This window comes from Chaetura pelagica, unplaced genomic scaffold (genome assembly GCF_000747805.2).
Source record: "Chaetura pelagica isolate M959 unplaced genomic scaffold, ChaPel_1.0 scaffold343, whole genome shotgun sequence".
Lineage (NCBI taxonomy): Eukaryota > Metazoa > Chordata > Aves > Apodiformes > Apodidae > Chaetura > Chaetura pelagica.
This window is the reverse complement of record NW_009952873.1, coordinates 1344602-1367482: the sequence shown is the minus strand read 5'-3', so window position 1 is coordinate 1367482 and position 22881 is coordinate 1344602. Positions and strand designations below refer to the sequence as shown.

Genomic DNA, 22881 nt, shown 5'->3' with positions numbered 1-22881 from the left:
GCAGGACTTCAGCCAGACACCTCTGGCTCTAGGGAGTGTGTGGCTCCAGGGGCTGCCCCGGTGCTGGCCTGGCTTTGCATCCGTAGGAGACCCGTTGCTGTGGTAAGAAGCTGGATCCTGAGGGGTTTTTTCATGTGACTGGGCCTTCTGCTATATGACGGTGGATACAACCTGACTATGGGCTGAGTGGAAGTCTTGAGAGTATCTGGTTTGATGCAAAGGCTGGTTTCTGATCATAATTACACCCCATTTATGGACTTCATCAGTTAGTCTTGGGTTTTTTTCTAGACTGAAGTAAAAAACCATCTCCTTATCTCTGTATCCCAGAGCAAGGATGGTGAGCCATGGTCACAGACACTGAACTGACAGTGAGAACAACAGCCTACACTGCTTTTAGCAAGGGATTTGCTACTGATCCTCAGGGAAGTCCAGTCACTGCTAGGTATGTGGGAGGATCTCCTGTCCTGGCAGTAGAGAGCAGGGCAGGAGTCATTTGGTCCCCTCTTGAGTTGGGGGTGTATGCTCTGCAGGATGATGCTCTATTATAATCCTTGCAGCTTTCATCACAGATGTACATGTCATTACTAAACTCACAGTTGCTTCTTGTCTCACTCTTGCTGGTGTCAGGAGCAAACTCCCCGACTGCACAAGCATGGCTCTTATTTCATGTTGGAGAAAATGTAAGCAGGATCTGACCCTTGTGACAGCCTCCTGTGCCCCCCAAACCTTGCTTAACAGATGCTTAGGGAATGCCCTGCAGCCAAGACAACCTAGAAGTTAATTAGGAGGTATAAAAAAGCCAAGTCGCTTTCAACAGCTTGAAATGAAAGGCATTTTAATTTTGACTGCTGTCTTGGAGTTGATCAGTTTTTCTCTTGCTACTTTTTTTCCTTGCCTTTCTCCTTGCCGCTGGAGCAAGCAGTTCCCCAGCAGCAGTCAGGTTTGGAAGCAGCCAGCCCCATTCATGTAGCTGCTCTTAGATTGGCTGGAAAGCACTTATTTCTACTGCTAGTGCTTTCCTGTCCATCTTGCAGATATGACCTATTCCAGCTTCAGTCCCCACGCACTGATCTAACTGGGTTTGTTCCTTGAGCTGTACCTTGGCACTGCTGTGCCTTGCTGAGCCCAGATTTTCTGTCTCTGCTTCCACAACTGCCCCCACCTCCTGCCATCAAAATGCGACACAGAATTTCAGCTGCCAACTAACTGCTGGCTCTTATTATGCAACCAGAAAATTTTCTGTGTCCTCCTGCTCCTCCTTTTGTAACCCAGCCCAACCTGCTTGCTTTCTGATTCCTCCCTCCCCACCTTAAACTGAAGTTTATGTGCTTGGTTGCTGCTTGTTTCAAAAGGAAACCAAGAAATAGAAATGCAGTGCAGCTGTCTGCAGTGTCCCTTGTGATTCTACCTTCTGCAGCTCAAGCAGCACCTACAAGTGTCCAAAGGTACTTTCAAATTGTGCTTCTAATAAACGTTATCAGCTGCTTTTTAATGGCATCTCTGTTCACTTTCCTTTACTGTTCACTCTTGAGATTGTCCTCCTCTCAATTGCCTTAAGATAAAACAGCAGAAGAGGTCAAATGGAGGATGTTAACTTCCCAGCAGTAGGAGCTCCTCTGTGATAGTAGTTGGGAAGAGGCAGTAAGTTTGTGGGAAGAAAAGCTTTAGGAGAGCCTCTAACAGCTTCTTCCTCCTGTGCCAAAATCTTGGGAAGCTTCTCTCTCATCTTTCTTGTCTCTCTTGTTCCTTGAGTTTCCTGAGCAGCCCTGAACAAGCCCTTTTTTGCCTTGGGAGAGGCTGAGTTTTTCTTTTGAAGGACACTTTGATTCTCCTTTTTTTTTTCTTTCTGATTCCTGCCTCCTCCCTTTAGTTGCAGCTTGCTCCCAAATAAAGCCAACAAATGCTGTTTTCCTGCAGCTTTGTGTTGTGCCTTCAGCACATCAGACAAAAGTGGTGAGTCTACACAGATTCAGAGCTGTCCTTGGTTTTCCTTGCCTTTTGTGGCCATACTTTCAGGATCCCATGGTGGTAGGTGTGAGACAAACACAGACCAAAATTTGTGATCAAGGGGAGACTGGGCTACCTCAATCAAATATTGAAGAACTGAACTTGTTGTTGTCTGTGTTTATGGTTGCCTACATGCTGCCTCCTCTCTAGTGCCTGGGGGAATCCAGGTGTGTTCTTATTTTCTCAGCAATAAATCTTGTGGGGAAAAATGTGGCTGCCTCCACCAAGCCCGGTACCAAGTCCAGTATCATTTCATACAGAGCTGCCTGTTGCACTGGGCTGTCCCCTCCTCTTTGTGGTAAGACAACAGGCTGGGGATCCTGTCTGCAAAGGATACTCCAGGCTTGGAAAAAAGCACTTCCTGGAAGTGCTGAGGGTTCAAAATACATCAGAGCACCTCTAGAAGAAGCTGGAAAGGTCAAAGGGAGCTGAGGAGGGAAGATGGTGGTGGCAACTGAGTGGGTCCAGGTTGACTGTGAGTTATGTAAGCAACATCTCAAGAGTTGGAAAAACTCTTAAGAGCAAAAAAAAGAGGCTGGGAATGAAGGATTTGGAGGATTTTTCTCCAAACTTTTATGAAGGAACAGCAGAAAAAGTGCAGGCAGGCAATGAGAGGCAAAGTCTTTTCCCCAAACTCGTGTGTTTTAAGGAGAGGGGCATCCAAAGGGAGAATAAAACATCTGCCTGTTGAGGAGGAGCCACAGTGGGTGGCTGCGGCTGCTATGGGAGAGTCAGATTGTTCCTAGGTGGACAGAAGAAGTTATCTGAGTCCCCATCTGGCCTGAGAACATATAGGGCAAGGTCACAGTAGGATTAGATGTTCAGGAAAAGAGCCAGGAGGTATGTGAATAGGCTTTCTCATAGAAACAGCAGGCAAAGCAAAGAGGGAAGCAGTGGAGATGTATAATGCTGTGCATCACTTGGTCTGGGAAGGGAGAAGCTGAATCTCATGGAACAGAGGGCCAAAACTTTGGGCACTGGTTTAATCTACCACCTGTTCCCGGTTGAGAAGGTTTGATTCCATAACCAGGGTGCTTTCCCCCATTTTAAAATTGGAAAATAAAGCCATAAATGCTGTACCTCCCCTGCTGGCCTGTGTTTGTCCCAACCATGTTCTCCATTGCAATGTCCCAGGTCCTGTCTTTTGTGCTGGCCTATTCAAGAGTCAGAGGACAGGTGCAGAGTCAAAGCCTGGGTCTAGGTGTCCCTGAGGTGGAGGCTGGTGACAGGGCTGAGGCTGTCAGCTGGCCCTCCCTTCCTGGGGCTGGGTGAGAGGAGGTGACTCCCTAATGGTGATCTTCCCCCTCCCCCATGTGTGAAACAGGTCTAACACAAAACCAGGTAAAATACAAATATTAGTAGAAATAGGCAGGCTCTTGAGACACCTTGCATTAAAAGAATAAAAGCAAAGAACTAGCTAAGTCTTCTCCTGTCAGCTTCTCATTACATCCCAAATAAACCCAGATTTAAGCATCATTGTACTTGATAATGGGTCCTGGACTGCAGCAAATTGGAACGTGCCAAGGACTGTGACAGATCAAACACGTTTCATTAAGTACATGTAACTTTTTTCTCTCAGGTTTGACAGTGTGTGGAGCTCTGCTCCTCTCAAAGATGAGGAGGCTGTGCTGCAGCATCTGAATGAACTGATTAGCCAGCTGGCAGGCCTTACTGCAAACAAGCAATGGGGAAAGAGGCCTTGCCTGGGCTTCAGAAGCTGAGAATAACTGGCTGGAGGATCTGGGACTGGGAGGAACTCCCTGTTGGTGAGCTGCAGAGCTGCTAGCTCTGCATGTACTCTCATTAGGGTGCGTGCCTTGGTCTCTGGGTTGCACCACTTTCTTGAAATGTGAGGTTAGAGGTTTGTATGAGCCTGCTGGAGGACTGATTCAGCTTCACACTCAAGTGTAAATCCACACGTGTTGTAGTACTTGGTGGATTTGGGGCAGTGCAAGCCATAGCAGTAAATAGGTTCTTTCTAGCATATGGACCATAAAGGGCAAGGGCTGGGGAAAAAAGGGAGGTTGCTTCCTTAGTGCCCTGGTGCGCCTGCATCTGACACCAGGCCTGGTTGTGCCCACTGCTGTGTACTGCCCATGTATAGGCCCTTTGTGGAAATAATTCTATTTAATAGAGGATCAGAATCCTCCTGCAGTTTTCTTGAAGAGGCAGCTATATAGCTTGGAGGATGGTCTTCACTGATGCCTGAATGCTCTCTGTCGTTTGCGCTCCCCTGTTCCTGCTGCAGCCCCTCTTACTAAAGGCAATGTTAATGCTTTGTATGGGATTTAGCCCTCTGAGTTCAGAGCCCATGGCAGTCTGCTACTGATCTCAGAGGGAATAGGATGGGCCTTTCAGCAGATGGGGGAATGAAGACTGTTGTTGCCCTGGGCATCTAGAGAGAAATTGGTGCATTACACTGTGAGATCTGGTTTTCTTTCTTTACTTCAATGACAGAGATAGGGAACAAGCCTTGTGCCAAAAAACTCCATGCTTTGCTATCAAGTTGTCTCTTCACATGCAAGAATCTTTCTTTGCCCCAGGGCCCGATCCAGTGGGTTAGTATTTAGGAAATTATTTCATTTCCCCTGGGAAACTAGCAGAAACAAATGAGGCATGGTGATAACGATGCCGTCTTGTGTGGAGTAAGTGCAAGCATGGCCAACAAGTTTCTGCTCCTGCTTCCCCCTTGCCTCATTGAAAACTGCACCAAAACAAGTGCTGTTGTGTTTCTGGGCCAGTTTGATGCCAGGACTACACTTGCTCTTATTTCCAGTTAGGTCAGATTGCCTGGTATTCCCTGCTCTCCATGTGATGGCTTATGCAGTGATGCTAGCCCAGAAGGAAATTACTGGAGAGAGACTAGGCACAAGGAGGGAGGGAATAGTTTGCCATCATGGTCCTGGTGCACCATCCTGGTGCAAAAGGTTGATGGATATGTTTGGTGGTCCTATCAGTAGAGGACATCCAGGGTGATGAGGTGTTGCTCATGGCTGACCTGCTGACTGTGAGAGATCCCTGGCCTGAGCCACCTTCAGAGCTGTGCTTGGACTTTTCCTGGGAGAGAACAAGCTGAAGTGGTCCAGGGCAGATCCAGGAGCAGTGGAAGAGTTAATTATTGTGTGGGATGCAGATTGCTGTCCCTGAAGCTCCCTGGAAATGGGAATGTCCCCTTAGGAGACATGGAATGACAGATGTGCTACTAAAACCTATCAAACCACAAGCAAACAATCTGTAAGTTAATGTGAAGGAACAGAGCCCTGATTTCTTGGTAATCTCAGTGGGAATGGAAGCTGAGATGCTTTGGAGAGGCTTGTTTCCAGTGTAGTTTCCTAATCCTAATTGTGGAGATGTGTAATCATTGCTGATGCCAATCACCCCTTCAAAAGCCAGCTTCTGCTCAGTAATGTCACCAGTGAGATGTAGCTAGAGTTAGAACTTCCCTGGTGTAGTTCATCAGCTACTCAGCTCTTGTTCTTCATGTACTTTCTGGCTGGACCCACATGTGCACCCTTGCCTCAGGTAACTCATCAGAGCAAGCTTTTGAGGGGAATTTTTTTTTAGTCAAAGGCAGCTTTATCTCTTCACACTTTCATTTTGTCCTATAATCAAATGCCTGTGAACAATATGAAAATGTCAAGAAGAAGATTCAGTCTGGTCTATGTGAATTTAGGCTGGATTTAAATGAACTAGGCAATTAAAGTACTTTAAGTATAATAGAAAATTGTATCTTGTAACAAGAAGCCACTAACTTAATTGATTAATTAAGGGCATGCTAAACATACTTCAGGTTTTAGTACAGACTGAGAATGTCTTCCTTGTACCACCCTGCAGGCCCAGTCACACTCAATACACTTTCTTCCAACAGAATTTGCCCCATGTTTCCACAGCTGGGCTTTTTCCTACTAACATTTTCACTGCAATAACTGAGCTTGTGCGATCTCAGTACTCATGCTCCCTTGCCCAGGCCTGAAACACCTCACAACTACCTGGTCTCAGGAGCTTTGTTTCCTCACTCTGTATTCTTTGCAGGATTGGGCAAAGGTAGAGGACTCATGCTCATGCCTGTTTGTTACTGAAAGGAGCCAAGTTTCTAGCAATGATGGAGAGGTAGAGCATTTAGTCAGCATGTGGAGAGGCAGATGGAGACACACTAAGGCTGATGGTCTGGAAGAATGAGGAAGGGGGCTGTGTGGGGAGGAAGGGGGCTGTGTGGGAAAGAAGGGAGCTGTGTGGGGAGAAAGGGTAAATTTGGGGATGAGTCCAGTGAAGGAGTGGGGCAGGTAGGCCCATTGCACCTGACCAGTGACCTTCTGTCCATTCAGTACAGACGTTCTGTCCCACACACATAACTTGGGGAAAATTATTTGTGCTTAAGCTAAAGAACCCATTTTTCCATAGTATGAAAGAACCTTAAAGTAATACTAGGAACACATCTGTTGTGGAGTCTGGTCCCCTCCCTCCTTTTCCTGCCAGCTTGTCCTACAGCAACTCCCTATAGCCCATGTTTTATTTTTCTTCTATCCCACAGAGCCATGACAAGAGCTGGGGCTAAGGAAGGAGTGTCCAATGAGGCCATAACAGCTCCTGAAGAGATAAAAAAAGATGAAATGGAAGAGAGGGGCCAGTGGAATAGCAAAATGGAATTTGTCCTGTCTGTGGCTGGGGAGATCATTGGTCTGGGTAATGTGTGGAGGTTCCCATACCTCTGCTACAAGAACGGCGGTGGTAAGTTCACAGCATGCATGAGTTGTCCTAGGTCTGCAGGCACAACAAGAGATATGTGTGTGCCTGGACCCGTTCCTCCTATGCTTCATGTGCTTCCACATGTGCTCCCTTATTCTCTTCTCCAGCAAGTTAGGTCCTTCCAAAACAGTGAGAAATGAAAACGGAGGGGTGAATCCAGCTGCCCAGTGACTACTGTTTCTCAAAGCAGCTCTCCCAGTTTTGTATGACGAATTGAACTTTAGCAAGTCTTTAAGGCTTTTGGGCATCTCGAGAAACAGGTGGTCTTCTGAAACCATCAAATGCTGTGAGTAGTCAGCAAGCCATCAGCAACCTTCTACATAATTCCCTGTTCCCACTCTCTGTGGCACCCCCATCTCTCGCAGACAATTGGTGCAGAGGAGGAAAGGCTTTTATGGTGCTGATATCCTTGCTGAGGCCTGATACCTCCTAGAAGGACATTGCTACCTATTCCATAGGAACAGTTTTCCCAGTGGTCAATCTACTGCTAGGGAAACCTGTCCACAGGAAGAGTTAATTCCCCTTCCATTTTGTTTCTTGCATGACTCCCCTTTTCCAGTAATACTGCAACAAGATCTTGACATGGTTAAGAATTAGTTTTCTTGTAACAATAAAATGAAACTGGGAAAGAGGTCGGGAATAATTGACTGTCACCAACTTTTCTTGGTGAGTTAAAATCTAGCTTCAAAAAAGAAAAGGAGGAATAATGAATTGCATGTCAAATACAGAAACAATGTCTCTTTTGTTCTTGTTCTCTAGAGACACCTTGAAACAATGTTTTGGGACTTGCATGTTCCCCCCCTTTAAATTTCCTTTCTCTGCAGGCCACATCACAGAGGCCTTTCCTTCTCAAAGTGCTGTGAGCTTTCACCAATTGATGACTCAGCTATAGTTCATCCCAGGACTACGTAGTATCTGTCCCCTATGATGTTACTGGAGTTTATTCAAATCAAGCAGGAGTCAATACAACATCTCCTCTGAACCGAATAGGAGTTGGATAAGAGGATGGTTAAAGAAAATGGAATCGAGTTTTTCTTGAGATTGACGTGGTTTTTAGGAGATCTACTCTCCTTCTCTGAGGTTTTGGTGGTAGGCACTGGAGGCACCAAAAGTAGGTCAGAGCAACATGGGTTACTAATCATATGCACCACTGCATATGATTGAACAGTCCATTCTGCATTGACGCTGTGAGAGAGAAGTCATGGGTTTTGCATGGAAAATTTCTTCCTGAGCCCAGATGATATCTTTGCATAGCTTGTGTGTATGGTATCTAGTTCAGTAGTCCTTGCAATTTATATGCTAATTAGTGTAAGCGAAAAGGCCACTTCTCTTCATTTTAGATCTCCACTGCAGAACTTTGTTTTTCCTTTTTTTAATTAAACTACTCTGGAATATCTAAGACTGTGATTCAGAGGCTAAAAAGGCTGGGCTTGGGAAAAAATAGGATGGGAGAGTCATTCCCTCACAGCTTACACACTGCCTTTGCAGAAAGTGTGCTACTACTGCAGAAGGTACATTTCTCTCCCTAGGGCTCTAGGGAATCAGATGGCCAACAAGCTTGTGAAGGAGAAGGCACTGTCTTTCCCATGACAGTCAAAGGTATTCTCAGCATGCAAAAAGTTCTTGAAATTGCAAAACAGACATTTTCCACCTATGAAAGTTGTGTCCTGGTCCCACTCACCCCTCTACCCCAAACTGGAGACTGATGTCCTGTCATCTTGCTTCACCTTTGGATGCAGTGATGTGGTTATAAAGCTGTAAAGACAGATGTCATAAAAACAGTTGTGCTAACTTGCTGTAAAGCAACCCAGTGTAAACTTATCTATGATTGCACTTTCAAATTCCATCTAATTGCTCAGCATCCTGAACCTGTTATTGATTCATAAGGAGACAGAGTGTGTTTCTGGGGGACCCTCTCAGGGCTGAGTCTCCAGTGGAGCAGCAAACTGAAATCACATGGGAGTTGCAGGTGGCGAGTACTTTGGGAAGGTTTAGAGAGAGAAGACAACAGGGGTGTAAGAAATCCCTCATCACTCAGAGAACCTCAGAAACTGAATCAGAATTCACTCAGAAAATGAATCAACCTCTGGGACGAATGGTATCAAGGAGTGGGTCTGGGACCTGCTGAAAGGCTTGTTTGTGTGCAACATAGAACTGTATTGCAGATTTGACATACAGAGAGATGTCTTGCAGCTCTGAAAGCAGCAGCTGCCTCTAGTTTAGCATATGCAGTTCCCATTCCCAGCTCTGCAAACCTGGACTGATGCTGTGAATCAGCCTCCCTCTCTCTGGCCCGAGGTCCCCTGCAGCTATAGCACAGCTGTGCTTCGGAGAAATTTGGGTGTTGCTTGTTATTGGAACTTTGTTGGCTTAAAAACAAAGGGAAAGTGTTCCTAGCTGCTAGTTGTCATGGGTAGGAATTTCAGTGTGAATGCCTGTGCTGGCAGGGGAGGAGAGAGCCTGGGAGACAAGGTCTGGCTGGGCTGAGCAAGGGGCCCTCATCATGGTTGCAAACAGTCAAGATGCTCTCCAGGCACTGGGAGGTACTCGTGACCAGAAGTTTACTCTTTGGGATGGCAAGACCTCAGTAGTTGATTCAGTGAGGAAAGCAGTTGCCTTGGCCTCTCTGGAGAGGAGCAAAAGTGTGAAAACCTACCATAATGACAGGGAGAAAAACTGTGAGGTGATAGAATAAAGGTCAGCAGTGAAACTGAAATCTCAGGAGCAGTTTTGAGGAGAACAGTGAAAATATCAGGGTTTTGGTTTGGCAGCAGAACTGAAAAGAAGGAAAAAATCCTAGGCATTAAACTTTTTTTTTAAATTGTTTTTTTCTGACCCTTTGTTGGTCAATGTGTGTAGAAAAAAACTTGCTTTCTCTCCCTTTTCATTTTCAATTCACTCAGGGTTAATCTGAGGGCCATTTCAGGCTGATTCTCTTAAGACATTTCTCTGTATTTAATAAAGAAAATTAAACTGAAGAGGAAAGTTAAGCTTTTTCGTGTTGGAAAGATACTCAGCTGTCCATCCCCTAATTCCATTCTTTTGGTGCAAACTGCTTTTCTAATTTGTCATGAAATATGTCTCAAGAAAATGTCTATCCTCACAAAGTTATTACTTACCAAGGAATGTCACTAGCCTCTAGGTTTGTATCCTCTGGGCAAGTGAGAGTTTTCCTGTGGCTCCTGAGAAGGGCAGAACAAGTGTGGTTATGTGAAACAAGGGCTCCTTTTGCTTCACCTGATCCCTGCTGAAAGCCAGAACAAAGTCAGGAGAGTGAATCAGGGACAACTTCTCCAGTACTGTCTGTGGGAAACTGTTCTTCTTCTTTTTATCCTCTGGCCTGGCTACTCCTTATCTCTAGGTTTTGGCCAAGAACAAATGCAGAAGTACTGCAGTAGCACAAGAGAGACCACACTAGTATTTTTTTTCCAAAAAAATAATGATGTTGGAGACATTTTATTATTAATTTTTTTAGCAGAGCTTGCACAGTTAATTCAGATAAATGTTTGTGTTTATCTAGCTGACTCCAGCTGTGGACCCAGGTACCTGGCAAGGGGTGGCAGGGGATGAGACTTTAAAGAGGTTTCTGAGGCAGCATCTTATCCCTCTCTGCAGGAGCCTTCCTCATCCCTTACCTCATCTTCCTCTTCACCTGCGGGATCCCCCTGTTCTTCCTGGAGACGGCGCTGGGGCAGTACACCAGCCAGGGAGGGGTCACTGCCTGGAGGAAGATCTGTCCCATCTTTGAAGGTCAGTCAAGTAACAGAAATTACTGGCAGCACTTTCTAACCACTAGTGACCCAGAGCCTTTTTAGAAATGCTCTTTTCTTTTCTTTTCTTTTCTTTTCTTTTCTTTTCTTTTCTTTTCTTTTCTTTTCTTTTCTTTTCTTTTCTTTTCTTTTCTCTTCTCTTCTCTTCTCTTCTCTTCTCTTCTCTTCTCTTCTCTTCTCTTCTCTTCTCTTCTCTTCTCTTCTCTTCTCTTCTTTTCTTTTCTTTTCTTTTCTCTTCTCTTCTCTTCTCTTCTCTTCTCTTCTCTTCTCTTCTCTTCTCTTCTCTTCTCTTCTCTTCTCTTCTCTTCTCTTCTTTCTTCTTTATTCTTCCTCCCTTCCCCTCTGTTCCAGCCTTGTTTTTCCCCTCCTGGTGGCTGCTGTGTGTGCAGGGACAGTGCCCCAACACCCCTGTAGGTGACTGGGGTGTGAGGTGCTGGCTGGGGGCTGTGCTGGTCCAGCCCAACCATGGTCTCTGCTGGGAAGTGATCAGAGCTCGGGAGAGGGGAGGAGCAGGATGGCCAGCAAGCAGGAGGAAGAGGGTGGAAGTGTCTGTACACAAACACTGGCATGTAGTCCAGGAAAAATACTGAAGAGGGACAAAGATGAGGAAGGCTGGCTGGGTTATGGCACATTCCCTGCCCCTTGCTGTGCCCAGAGCTGCTGTGACAGCATTTGCAGGCTGGCGTCCTGCAAACTGGGGGGAATGACACTGCATGCACTTGCCTGAGAGCCCAGAGATGGGCTGGAGTTGTGGTTAAGGCATACATCTGTGAATCAGGACTCCTGTGGCCATGGGGAAGGTTGTTTAATGGTATTAATATGTTAATGAATCTAACATCCAAAATTTTCCTGTCCAGAGGAGAGCTTGTTTCCTATGTGTTGTAGTCAGAGAAACCTGTGCTCAGGTAGATTAAAGGCCTGATTAGCTTGCTCAAGCACAGGTGAGTGGTGCCATTTGAAACCTGGGGAATCTGGGACCTCCTGCACTGGAGACCCCGAGTGTTCTGGCACGGGGCCTGGAGGTGGACAGCAGTGGCATCTCAAAGGACACAGAAAAACAGTTTTAAACAAATGAATTGGGCCTTTCTGACCCCATCACCTGATTACTGTTCTGATGTCTCAGTGAGTGATGGGCACAAGCAGGACCCAAGACCAGAGCTCAGCTCCTAGGTCCTAACTTTTGCCCCAACACAAGACTTTATGCAGTGAGAACCATTTTTGCCTGAGTCTTTTCAGAAAGGAGAAACTCACCTGCATGTCTTTTCTTTAAAAGCTGGAGCTGGCTTTCCTGCAGGAGATGCAGTGTAATGCCATGGCATGGTAGTGGTCAGAAAAGTTTTCCCATCAGCAAAAGGCTTTCTCTCTGTTCCACCATAGACCTGTGTAGAGATACTAACAATGTTTCCTGTCTGCATGCACAGTCAAAAAATACTGTCCCTAAGGTAGGTCTTGCCCATTCTCTATTAAGCCATATGGTTGGTGTTACACCCCTCTTACCATCTGTGTCTTTGTTTGAGGGTTAAACCCAACCTGTTGGGAGTCGGTTGGCAGCCCCATCCTTGCCTCCTTTGCTTTCCTTCACAGGAATTGGGTATGCCTCACAAATCATTGAGGGGTACCTGAATATTTACTACATCATCATCCTGTCCTGGGCACTCTTCTACCTGTTCAGCTCCTTCACCACAGTGCTACCATGGGCCAGCTGCAATAACCCCTGGAACTCAGGTAAACCTTCCCTTGGTTGTCTCCCTCCCAATTCCCAGAAATTATTTGGGTCTTGCAGAAACCATTTTTAATTCAGATAAAAATGTCTAATGAGCTGCAATGTGGTTAGGGCCTCCTGCAAAAGCAGCTGCCTCCTAGCAGCAGGGAACAGTAAAACTGTTTCCACATGGAGTGATTTGAGGTGTAAAGATTTCACTGGAAATGCAGCATTTTCTGGCAAGCAGGAGTGGTAGGTGGTTTAGGAGAGTTTTCGAACCAATCTAGAATCCTCCTCATGTGGCAGAACTTTTCAATATCTTTGGTACAGCAATTTATTTTATGTTTCCCTTTACCCCATTCCTTTGGCGTTACTGCGATAGTTGCTGCCACTTGCTGAACAGTTTTCTTTGTGTTCTCAGCTTTTGGCTAAATCAGCTCCATCTTGCACTAGACAATATTGTCAGTACAGGTCTCCCAGTGCAGGAACCAGTAACACAAAGCTCTAGAAGCACTGGTTTTCTGATCTAAGCACATCCACACAAGCTCTATACCAATACATTGACCAGGGGTCTCATCTCCTCATGCCCATGATTCACATAACAGTGCCCAGCAAAGAAGACCTGGCTTTGTTTTTATTCAAGGCACTTGAGCTGTTCCCAGGAAGATGGGGTGGTTGTGAAACAATCCTCAGGGATCTGATGTCCTTGACAGACCTTTCTTAGCATGTTGAACAGGTTGGTTTGCTTTCAGTAGAAAGCTAGGCTGGAAAGAGCTTTGGAAGTATTTTGCTTCCCTCCTTTTTTCTCTTGGGTCAGATGATTCATTTCTATAACATGTTAAATTTCTCCAAGCTATAGGCCATTCACTCACAGTTTTCACTGCCCTTCATCCCAGCAGAGGCAACCAGGCTTTTAAAAAAGTGGATCTGATCCCTTCAGCTCATTCAGAATAGGTTTGTTTGCAAGGAAAGGAAAGGATGTTCTCTTAACAGGCAGAAGCTTCCCACCCAGAGCTGGGCTTCCTTGCTTTTCCGGTGGATTGTCTTTTTCTTGCCAAATACAAGATAAGGGTTTTTTCTGGGACGTGTGGCATCTGCTCTGGTGTTAGGAATTTCACACTATGTGATAGAGTTGGGGATGACAGAGTAGAGCATGAAGGCATCTGTGGTGTCTGTGAACATACGCATGCATGTGTGGACAGGAAAGGTGCATGGTGGGGGAGGAGAATGGGATTTTCTATCCTGGCTACTCATAGTGGTCATCCCTCAATAGTCTATGTTTTGCAGCCATCTGGTTTCTATTTGGAAGGGAATTGCTGTCTCCTTCACCTCTCCCCTTCCTGAAGCCCTCTGTCTACTACTGGATTGGGACTCATAGCTGGGGAGAGCCAGAGTTCAATGAGATGCCTAATGAGACGCAAGAGTTTAATGAGATGCTCTATGGCACAGGGTAAAGGGTCTGTGTGCTGCCAGAGTGTGGGTTAGGGTAGAGAGGGGAAGGAGCATCCCTCATGGAGGAGCCTTGGAGAATTTCTCTGGCTCATCAGCTTCCTTTTCTTTTGGTAGATCTCTGTGTGGACATTCTGAATAGCTCCAGCCTGGACAACAGGACCTTGCCTGCGAATGCCACCTCCCCAATGATTGAATTTTGGGAGTACGTGATCTCTTTTCCTCTGTTCAGGCTCCTCTCTCATCCAAAGGTTGCAGCTGTAGAGTATCCAGGTGGAGGGCTGTGCATCTCTGTAGGACCAAGAGAGGTGCCACGTGTCACACCCAAACATGGGGAGTATAATGGACCAAGGTGCCAAGGAGATGTCACAGAGTCCAGGGGCAGGAGGACTAGATACACCCTGTTTGCAATGTGCCTGCCCAGGTTTGCTGGTGTGCCCACAGGCATGGGTGTATTCTCTTTCTGGCACTGAGCTGCCTGGGTGAGTGTGGCCACACAAAGAGGTATCAAAAGAAGATGAGGACTTGCTGTAAGCAGGGGGTATTTGTGTTAGGTGTTGGCAGGCAAGCTATGAGAGGCCAGGGTGGACTTAACAGCTTTTTACAGGGAAACAGAAAGGGAGAAAATTGTCTTTCCCCTTCTGACTATGTCTTGCTTGGTGCCTAAAGGTTCATCAGGTTGCTCAGGCTCATCTCCATAGGGCAGGGGTTGAACTGCATGTGTGAGATGCCAGAGAGGGGCTCAAGGAGGCTTGATCATGGGGCTGGAGGCAATGAAACACCTCTGAGTGGGGGGTCCTGCAGTAGGCCAGTCAGTGTCCCAGAGAGGGTCACCACTGCAGCCCTGAGAGTTTGAAATAGCTGCTGGGGCCACATACCTCTCCATACTCAACTGAGGAAGGTCTGATAAGGAAGAAGGGTGTCAGGGCCTCACCTTTAGCAGTATTTTATTTTTCCCACTCAAGTGTCCTAAAGTGCCTTTGAAAGGTCTGAGTGTCATTTGTCCCCTGCAGCCACCACAGAGCACAGAGGAGACAACATGTGCCTGTGGGTACAGAAGGAGTCTGCACAATGGTGGGCCTCCTCTCCTGCCTTATTCTTTGCACACACTGTTTATAGTGAGAGCTGGGACCCCTCTGAAATGATTATCCATGTTTTCTGCAGAGGTTGCAAGGGCAAGGGGACCCTGAGAGCATTGATTTGGAGAAGAGTGTGCAGAAGAATAAAAAATGTGAGGTTGAGCTTCTGGGGACTGTATAAGCTGCACTACTTAGCTCTCATATGGCCCATCTTCATGATGGTTATTCTTAATAAAACAAGGCTGAAGGAAAGGCATGGGAATCATAAAGGGCATTTATGCTTATATATACGTTGTCTGTAGTATATGGGGAGGTCAGAGGAAGAGCAGTGGCCGTGGGATGACAATGGCATTGGCAGCCTTCTTTGGATTGAGTAGTGTCTGCTGGGCAGCTGCCAGGGTGGGAAAGCAATGTGAGACAGGTGGTGATTTTGTGCTGCGTGGATCTGATGGGCACAGTGCCATGGGCTTGGAGAGAGGGAGGGCTTGGGTCAGCTACAGGGCATGGTGGTTGCAGGAATGGCAGGGAGGGGAGCCCTGGGCAGAGCTGGGGTGATTCACATGGCTGGGAGTCCTGGGCAGATGGCTTGCAGGTAGTCAGTGATGTCTTTGGATGGGGTATTGTGGGAAAGCTCTGTATGGATGAGTGGAGTTTGGGGTGTTAATGCTTCTCTCCCTGTCCCTGGACACCGGCAGGAAGCGCGTGCTGGGGCTCACGGATGGTATTGACAAACTGGGCACTGTGCGCTGGGAGCTGGCTCTGTGTCTCCTGCTGGCGTGGATCATCTGCTACTTCTGCATCTGGAAAGGGGTCAAGTCCACAGGCAAAGTAGGAATGGAGATTGTCCTCCTGGTCCATATGCCTCCTTGTACCCATCTCACATTTCTTTCTCAATCTCTTTTCCCTTTTCTTCAAGTAGAGGCAGGAGACACACAGCACCAAAGTTAAAACCTGGTGGGGCCATACAAATGTACACTTGTTGTGTTTGACTCATGAGAGGAAGGTCAAACAAGGAGGGGAGACCAGGGAAAGACCTGGGAACTGAGGGAAGTGTTGGGTCACCTTTTCCCTTGCAGGTAGTGGCTGATAGATACTCCCAAAGTGCCTTTGGGTATCATCCACTCACTAGTGTGTTGTCCTGGTGTGACTTTCTGGTGTTTTTAACAAGATCCTCTGCAGTAGCAAACTTCCAGTCCCTGGCAATAATTAAACACTTGAGCAAAACAGACAAGCTGCTGCCTGTAACCAGCTCAATGAATAAATAATGAATCTCTCCTGCTTCTTTATCCTGCAGAACACTTGGTGTGGGAGTGGTGCCTTTGTACTCTCCTTGGCTCTTGGTTTTTGGCTCAGCATGTCACTTACTGCATTTCAATAGTGAGGCTGGAATCCATACTCTCTACTGATGTGATCTCATAGATGCTGTGGACTGGTTATCTTTTTGGAGTGCCTGAGTGTGTGACGCCTAGGGGTGGGTGTTAGGGACACTGCTATGGCCTTGACTTGTTCAGGACCTCCTTCCCTCCTGAGCTGCAATGAGATTGGTGGGTCATTATTGATGGTTGGGTCTTGTGGGCATTCAGGGGATGCCCCATTACAAGAAGGAGGGGAACCAAATTCCACTTTTCCCTTCAAATCACTATCCCTAGTTTTGACAGATGTTCCCTGTAGTACTGGACACCTGTGTTTCAATGTCAAATCCCATCTCCTACCTTAAAGTTGCACTGGACACCCATTTTAATAGAGCTAACTTATAAAACATCTGAAAACATTTTGTAAAAATTAATAAGAAACAAATGTACTAAAAAACATAAAAATGTAGTTTTTAAAGGTGATGCTCAGACTGTGATCTGAAATGAGCTGTTTGTAATACATTTGATTGAATTGCCTTTATCTTCTTAAAATTAAATTTTTGTGTTACAAATTGTGTGACACGTACTCTTAAACTCCCCTATATATATATATAGATACAGTTCCCTTGCAGAAGTCAGAGCATGAGCAGAGCCACCAGCTCACCAAGGTTCTGGTGATGGTGCTGAACAAGCACCACCTGCTGGTTGGTGGCCAGTTGTCCCAACGGTGAGTTGGTGGTGTAGAAGAGTCGGACTGTCAATTGGCAACAGCCAGTTGTTCATTTCCCTAGGTCCACATTTTAACTCTTATATCTCTGATGCTCCCTGATTTGAATACCACAGTGCCATCCTCACAAGAGATCATTCTGATCTTGGGAGATAGAGCCTGAGGGGCTGTTTGATCTGCGTGGAAATGTAATTCAGTCATTCCAGCTTCCCTTCAGCTCTCAACCCTCTCCACCGACTCTCTCCTTTGCCTGGTGCTGACCTGGTGTGCAGAGCTTGCCTGCCCAAGGAGGAAGCTCAAGATGTTCAGTCAGGCTGGTTGGACTGATTTGGTTTGGCAAAGTCATATTAGAAAGTGAGAGGAAAGAGTAAATGCAGGTAGTAGTTGGAATGGCTTTTCCTGGGACCACAGATTTTAGGATACAGAGCTTATTAATTTTGTTGAACAGCTCAGAGCCAACAGGACATTGTGCTTGACTAAGACTCTGCTTTCATCAGGTAACTCTGCCAGATGCTTGTGTTTATGCTTCTGTGATTTAAGGAGTCTGAACTTAAAGAAACAATAGCAACCATAGGAAAATAATTTCAAATAACTCTGTGAAGACTCATTTTCCTTAAAAGTCTTTACCTTTTATTTATTTTGCCCACCCTTGTGCTCTTTGCATGTTTCCTTTCCTTATGCATCCAGCTGGTATGTATAAATGTTTCCCAGAAGTGATTTCTGAAGGTAGATTTTAGTGCTTGTGCCAAAAGTTGCTTGCATTCTTATTCAGTTGGGGAACAGCAAAAGTGCCATGTATGGTGACTTATTCGACCAATTATCACTAAGCTGAAAAAATGTCATTTTTAGGCCCCTCACTATGAATCCATAGAGTAAACCAGCCTTCACATTACTTTGATGAATTTTAATAATGAATAAATATTAGGATGTTGCAACTTGTTCGCGGATATTTTGCAAATAGAAAAAAAATATGCTACCTTAGGCAATGGATTACAGAAGATTAATTTTAAGGTAACGTTTATTTACATTACACACAAGAAGAAATGAAAGGAAGTTTTTACAAAAATAATGGTCATTTTTTTTAAGGCTTTGAGGTGCCCCCATTTGTACTCAGAGGTCAGAGGCGTTGAAGGGGATGAGAGACCCACACATGCACCCCCTGGAAATGAGACCCCTCAGAGGTTTCTCAAATTGGGCAGCAAAAGCTATTTAATTTGGAAAACTCTTGCTGGGAATAGGATCACTTTAATAACTCCTCATTAAACCTCAGTGACACAAAGAGATCTGAGTTTCTTCTGCAGCTCTAGAAAGATGAAGAGAACAGCTGGAGAGCAGGGAAATTACATTGACTGGAAAGAGACAAATAAAGCAGAGCAACCAATGACAGAGCTGTGGGTGAGAACAAAATGTAGATAAACCAAATCACTGGTGAGAAGTAACCTTGACTAATTTCTTCCCCAATCCTCTCTCATGCTAGCAGTAGCAGCTATAACCAACAGCAGAGTCCAGGGACATTTGCTGGGGCAGGGGGACTGCAGATGAGATGAGATGATGCCTGCACCATTCCCTCCCCCCCCATTCCCCCAGTGACCCTCTCTCCTCTTGCTTCCCTGCACCCACAGGTTGTTTACTTCACTGCCACCTTCCCCTACGTGATGCTTATCATCCTGCTGGTGCGAGGAGTCACGCTGCCAGGTGCTGCTGAGGGGATCATCTTCTACCTGAAGCCAGATATTTCCAGGCTGGCAGACCCACAGGTGGGTGGGGGTCAGGAAAGTGCTGGCTGAAAGTGCAGTTTCCAGTGTCCTGGCCCTTGGATCTGCTGCTGGCTGAGGATCTAGCTATCTCATCTGAAAGGAGACCAGTGACCCAGTGAGATCTCCTTAAAAGAGCTAAAAGGGGTCTAGTCCTCCAGCATAGCACAGCATTTTTGCTTGTGCGTCTGCAGCATATGGGTATGTTTGGTCATTTCAACTCATGGGCTCAGCAAATCCAAAAGAGTCTATGAAATATTCAACACGTAACAGATGGTTTTGCTGGGTCTTAAATGCAAATAATTAAGGAAGTGGGTGGGGGAAAATAATATACCACTTTTCTTTTTTTTCTGGCCTGGTTAGCACTTTGTTTGGCTCCAACAGGGCCCTCCCAGGGAATGTAGAGCCCCTGTGCTTGCAGAGACCAAATGCACACAAGTGAAGTGTGCTGTGCTCCAGCCAAACCCAGGACCTGCAAGGTAGCTCAAGCTGGGAGGAGGTTGGGAGCACCCTTGGGGCTGCACAGGGCAAGCAGCAGGACCCTTCTTTGGAGGATCCCCCCAGGGTGTCTGCTCTAGCACCTTTCTGTAGCAGCAGGTTGCTTCTCTTCGCCATGTAGGCTCATGGAGGCTGCACAGGCTGCCTCCACCATCCCAGGGAGGAGTTAATGCAGACCCCCTCCAGAAGAGCATTTAAATGACACTGCTGCTAATTATTCCATCGCTGAATCTTTTTGTGGGGGCAGCCAAGCAATATGCTTAGCCCACAGTCTCCGCTTACCTCCCGCATCTTCCCAGATGGCCAAAGCCCCAAGTGCTCCCAAACCAGCTGCCAAACACACTGTCTTCCCCCAAATGGCTTTCAGATGCAATTATGTGTTGTCAACACAAAATCTGTGGCACTCTGAATGCAAAGAGCCAGCTGAATGTAAATGGCATTTTAATATCAAAATAAATAACAGGGGGGTGACTGGGGCTGAATGTGTTTTATTTCTGGTCAGAGCTTATTCACTGAAAACCGGTTTATCTCTCACAGCCTAACTACAGCTGACGTGGTCTTTCCAGGCTGCTGCAGCCCAGCATAGCAGGATTGTGAGATGCTGTGACTGAGTTTAGACAGAATGTGGGGCTTTGGTCAGGCGGAATGTGTGCCCATGCCTGGAGGGCTCTTGTCTACCTGCCTACCTGGCAGGCATCCATGTGAATTTAAGCAGCAATGCCTAGGCTGGGGTTTTTAAAAGGCTGCCAAATTGCAGCTGCCTGGATGTTTGCAGCTGGGGGCTGCTTAGAGGAGAAAGAGAGGGAACACAGAGGCAAAGAGAAAGGTGGGCTGTTTTCCTGCCTGGCTGCTATCCCATAGCTCAGGGCTTTGCCTGGGTGAGTGTGAGAGTGGAGCTGAAGCACATGGAGTGAAGGGACTCCTCCATGGGGGAGAGAGATGGAACAGCAGTGAACAAGCTCACTCAGTTTTTCCCATGCAATGCCAGAGCTCATGACATCCCACTAGACTGAACTCTCTCAGCCTGGCAATTTTCTGCCCTTCACCCTGAACTGTGGCCTCAGGTATGTGGGAACCTAGACTGGGGAGTGGGGAAGGGAGTACATTGATCAAGCAAAGGACTCAATGGCCCCCATTTGGGCCAGCTCACCAATGGCTCTGTGAACCCTGGGCCACATAGGGACAATAGACATCTCAAATGTCAACTTCAGGTGGAGCAATGCTATCAGGAAAGAACGCAAAGGGGTGGGATGGAGAAGTGGCGTCACCTTGAGTGGAATGTGAAAATACTGTCCCCTCAGGAGAGTCTTCCTAGCAGACTTTCAGTCCTATAGGTCAGTTTTCCCAGAGAAGTATCCCAATTCCTACATCCACTGAGCCCCTCTCTGTCTCATGGGGTTTGTTCTGTATGGATGGAGAGGCTGTTGCTAGACAGGGACTTTTGTTTATTTTGTTGCCAGGTCTGGAGATCACTGACCTTCTCTGTTTCAGGTCTGGATGGATGCAGGCACTCAGATCCTCTTCTCCTACGCCATCTGTCAGGGGTGCCTGACTGCTCTGGGCAGCTACAACAAATACGCCAACAACTGTTACAGGTGAGAAGAGTCTGGACTCCTCATACCCTTCTGGAAATTTGCTGAGACAGAAACAGCATAGAGCTGCATCTGAGAAAGGCTCTGTCCCCGTGGGTGACCTAGAGTCACAATCCAGTATTCGGATACCTGGCAATTTTTTATGATCTTTCCAGGACAAAACAAAGATAACACAACATCGGGTGCACAAATAGGCACTGAGGCTGGTGTGTGGTCTTACGAGAGATGGGGCAGAACCCCCTTGCTTTCCAACACTCCCCACTGAAGTGGGAGGCTGGGTGTGGCTGGATTCTTCCTTCCCTCTCCTGGTATGAGCCACACGGCAGCTGCACCTTTGTTGTCCTGCAGGACCTGTGAAAAGGTTCAAAGGTGATCCCAAATGGTGAAAGTAAGACACAAACGAGGTCAGATGTCACGTGCACAACAAACTTTACTGGAGTAACACAACAAAGTGCCTAGAGCAGATAGGACAGGGAGGAAAACAGAGACAGGAAAGAAAGGAGAAAGCAGAAACACAGAGGGCAGCGAGCAAGAGAATTGTTACCACCACGGTCCAGTGACATCGTCGGTGGGGAAGTAGTTCCTGGTGGGGAAGGGCTTTCCTGCACCCACAGTGTCCCAGATTTTTGTACAGTTCTGGCCCACTGCACCCCCACTTTTCTCCTTGTACAGGTGAGAAAATCCTGCTGTCTTTTCTGTGCTTCTCAGAGATAGGAGGGGGTTATGGTGCTGGGGTTATGTCCTGCAGATAGTCTTTGTTTGGCTAATTAATGAGACAACTGGCACCACAGGATTAGTTTATTGCAGTGGAGGTTGGGTCCTGGGAGGCAGCTTGAGACCGGCACTCTTTAACTGTTCCTGCTAAGTCGGTGGTTTTCATGAATCTGAAGGCCTGGTTGTCCCTGGATATTCTGCTCCCAGCACCAGCTGTAGAACTCCTTTGCCTCCAATCTCAGCATGGCCCACACTGAACTCCCCAGTTCTCAGGTACACATGGGATGGTGAGGGGGGCAGTAGAATGGTTTGGTGGGTTGCTGAGACATCTCTTTAGGCCTCAGCAGATCTTGTTTAACTCCTACATGTCTCAAGACAAACAACAGATACCCTGAGTGCCTAAGTACATCACTTATCTCTTGGATTGTTCAAGACAAGCACTGTACATCCTGAATGTCACACCTTGGGTCATGCTGCTTTGACTGATGATCTGCTCAGGGTGTGGAAGCTGCAGAGGACTCAGCATAGGGATGAGGGAACACAGGAGCTACAGAAAATGGCTTTAGCAGTGCTCTCCCACGTGAGACATCTTGGATAGAGGAAAGACTGGGAGGAAGGAAAAGAATGAAAATGGGGAGTGACTCCAGCCACTGTGGAGGTACCATGGCCTATTTTGACAAGGGTGAGTGAGCAGGGGTGGCACAGTCAGGTCTGCTGTCACTTGCTAGGCAGAGAAGATGGTACAATGATGGCTGGGCGCGCTGTCTCCAGTGCTTTATTACCATCAGGGTGATGTACTGCCAGTGGCTTTTGATCCTATCAAGGAGATTAATCAAATCTGTCTGGCCTCCTCCCTGCCCTAGGATTACAAATCTATTTTATTCATGACCTTACATGGAGCTCAGTGAAGCCGTCAGGGCCATTTCTGACATCTTCCACAGAGTCCTGAGAAGCACAGGCTTTGGTTTTCCTTCATGTATTGCTACAGCATGGATGGGAAAATGTAATGGTACTTGGAAGACATAAATCATCCCTCCTTTTCTTCTGTTCTCCCGTAGGTGCTGCCATGGCTGTTGGTCAGGCAATTAATACTTTCCCTAGGCTGTTCCAAATTGTATCTGTCACCAATGGAGCAGTGCACTGACACCTTCCTCTGTTGCCTTGAGCTGGCAGCTTAGGTCTCAGTGGCCCAAATGTGCTGGGTGTCCACACTGCCCCATAACAGCAGACAATGTGGGTCAGCTCCAGCAGATGCCCAGGCAGGATCCCAGGGTGTGGGGTTTCCAGCACAGCCAGCTCAGACTGGTGCCCCATTCTCACAGGGAACAAGTGCACTAATGTTTCAGAACAAGTGGCACAGCATGTTCCTGCCTTCATCTGAGCATAGTTAGTAAAGACAGTGTAGGCACAACCCTTGCCAGGTGAGGATTTTTTGTTAACCCATTAGTCCTTGTTTTACCAGACCTGCTGAACCTGACCATGTTCATGCTT

The 22881-nt window shown here is 46.8% G+C and overlaps 1 protein-coding gene across 1 annotated transcript in view; it reads left to right on the top strand.

Annotated features, from left to right (window-relative positions):
- The window catches only part of SLC6A12 (solute carrier family 6 (neurotransmitter transporter), member 12), a 37974-nt gene that overhangs the window by 2199 nt on the left and 12894 nt on the right, over positions 1–22881 (top strand). The window contains exons 2-8 of the mRNA XM_009995193.1: positions 6539–6735; positions 10369–10503; positions 12108–12248; positions 13792–13879; positions 15449–15581; positions 18455–18589; positions 20576–20679. Coding sequence (XP_009993495.1) covers positions 6539–6735; positions 10369–10503; positions 12108–12248; positions 13792–13879; positions 15449–15581; positions 18455–18589; positions 20576–20679 — 933 coding nt within the window. The remainder of the gene's footprint in view (positions 1–6538; positions 6736–10368; positions 10504–12107; positions 12249–13791; positions 13880–15448; positions 15582–18454; positions 18590–20575; positions 20680–22881) is intronic.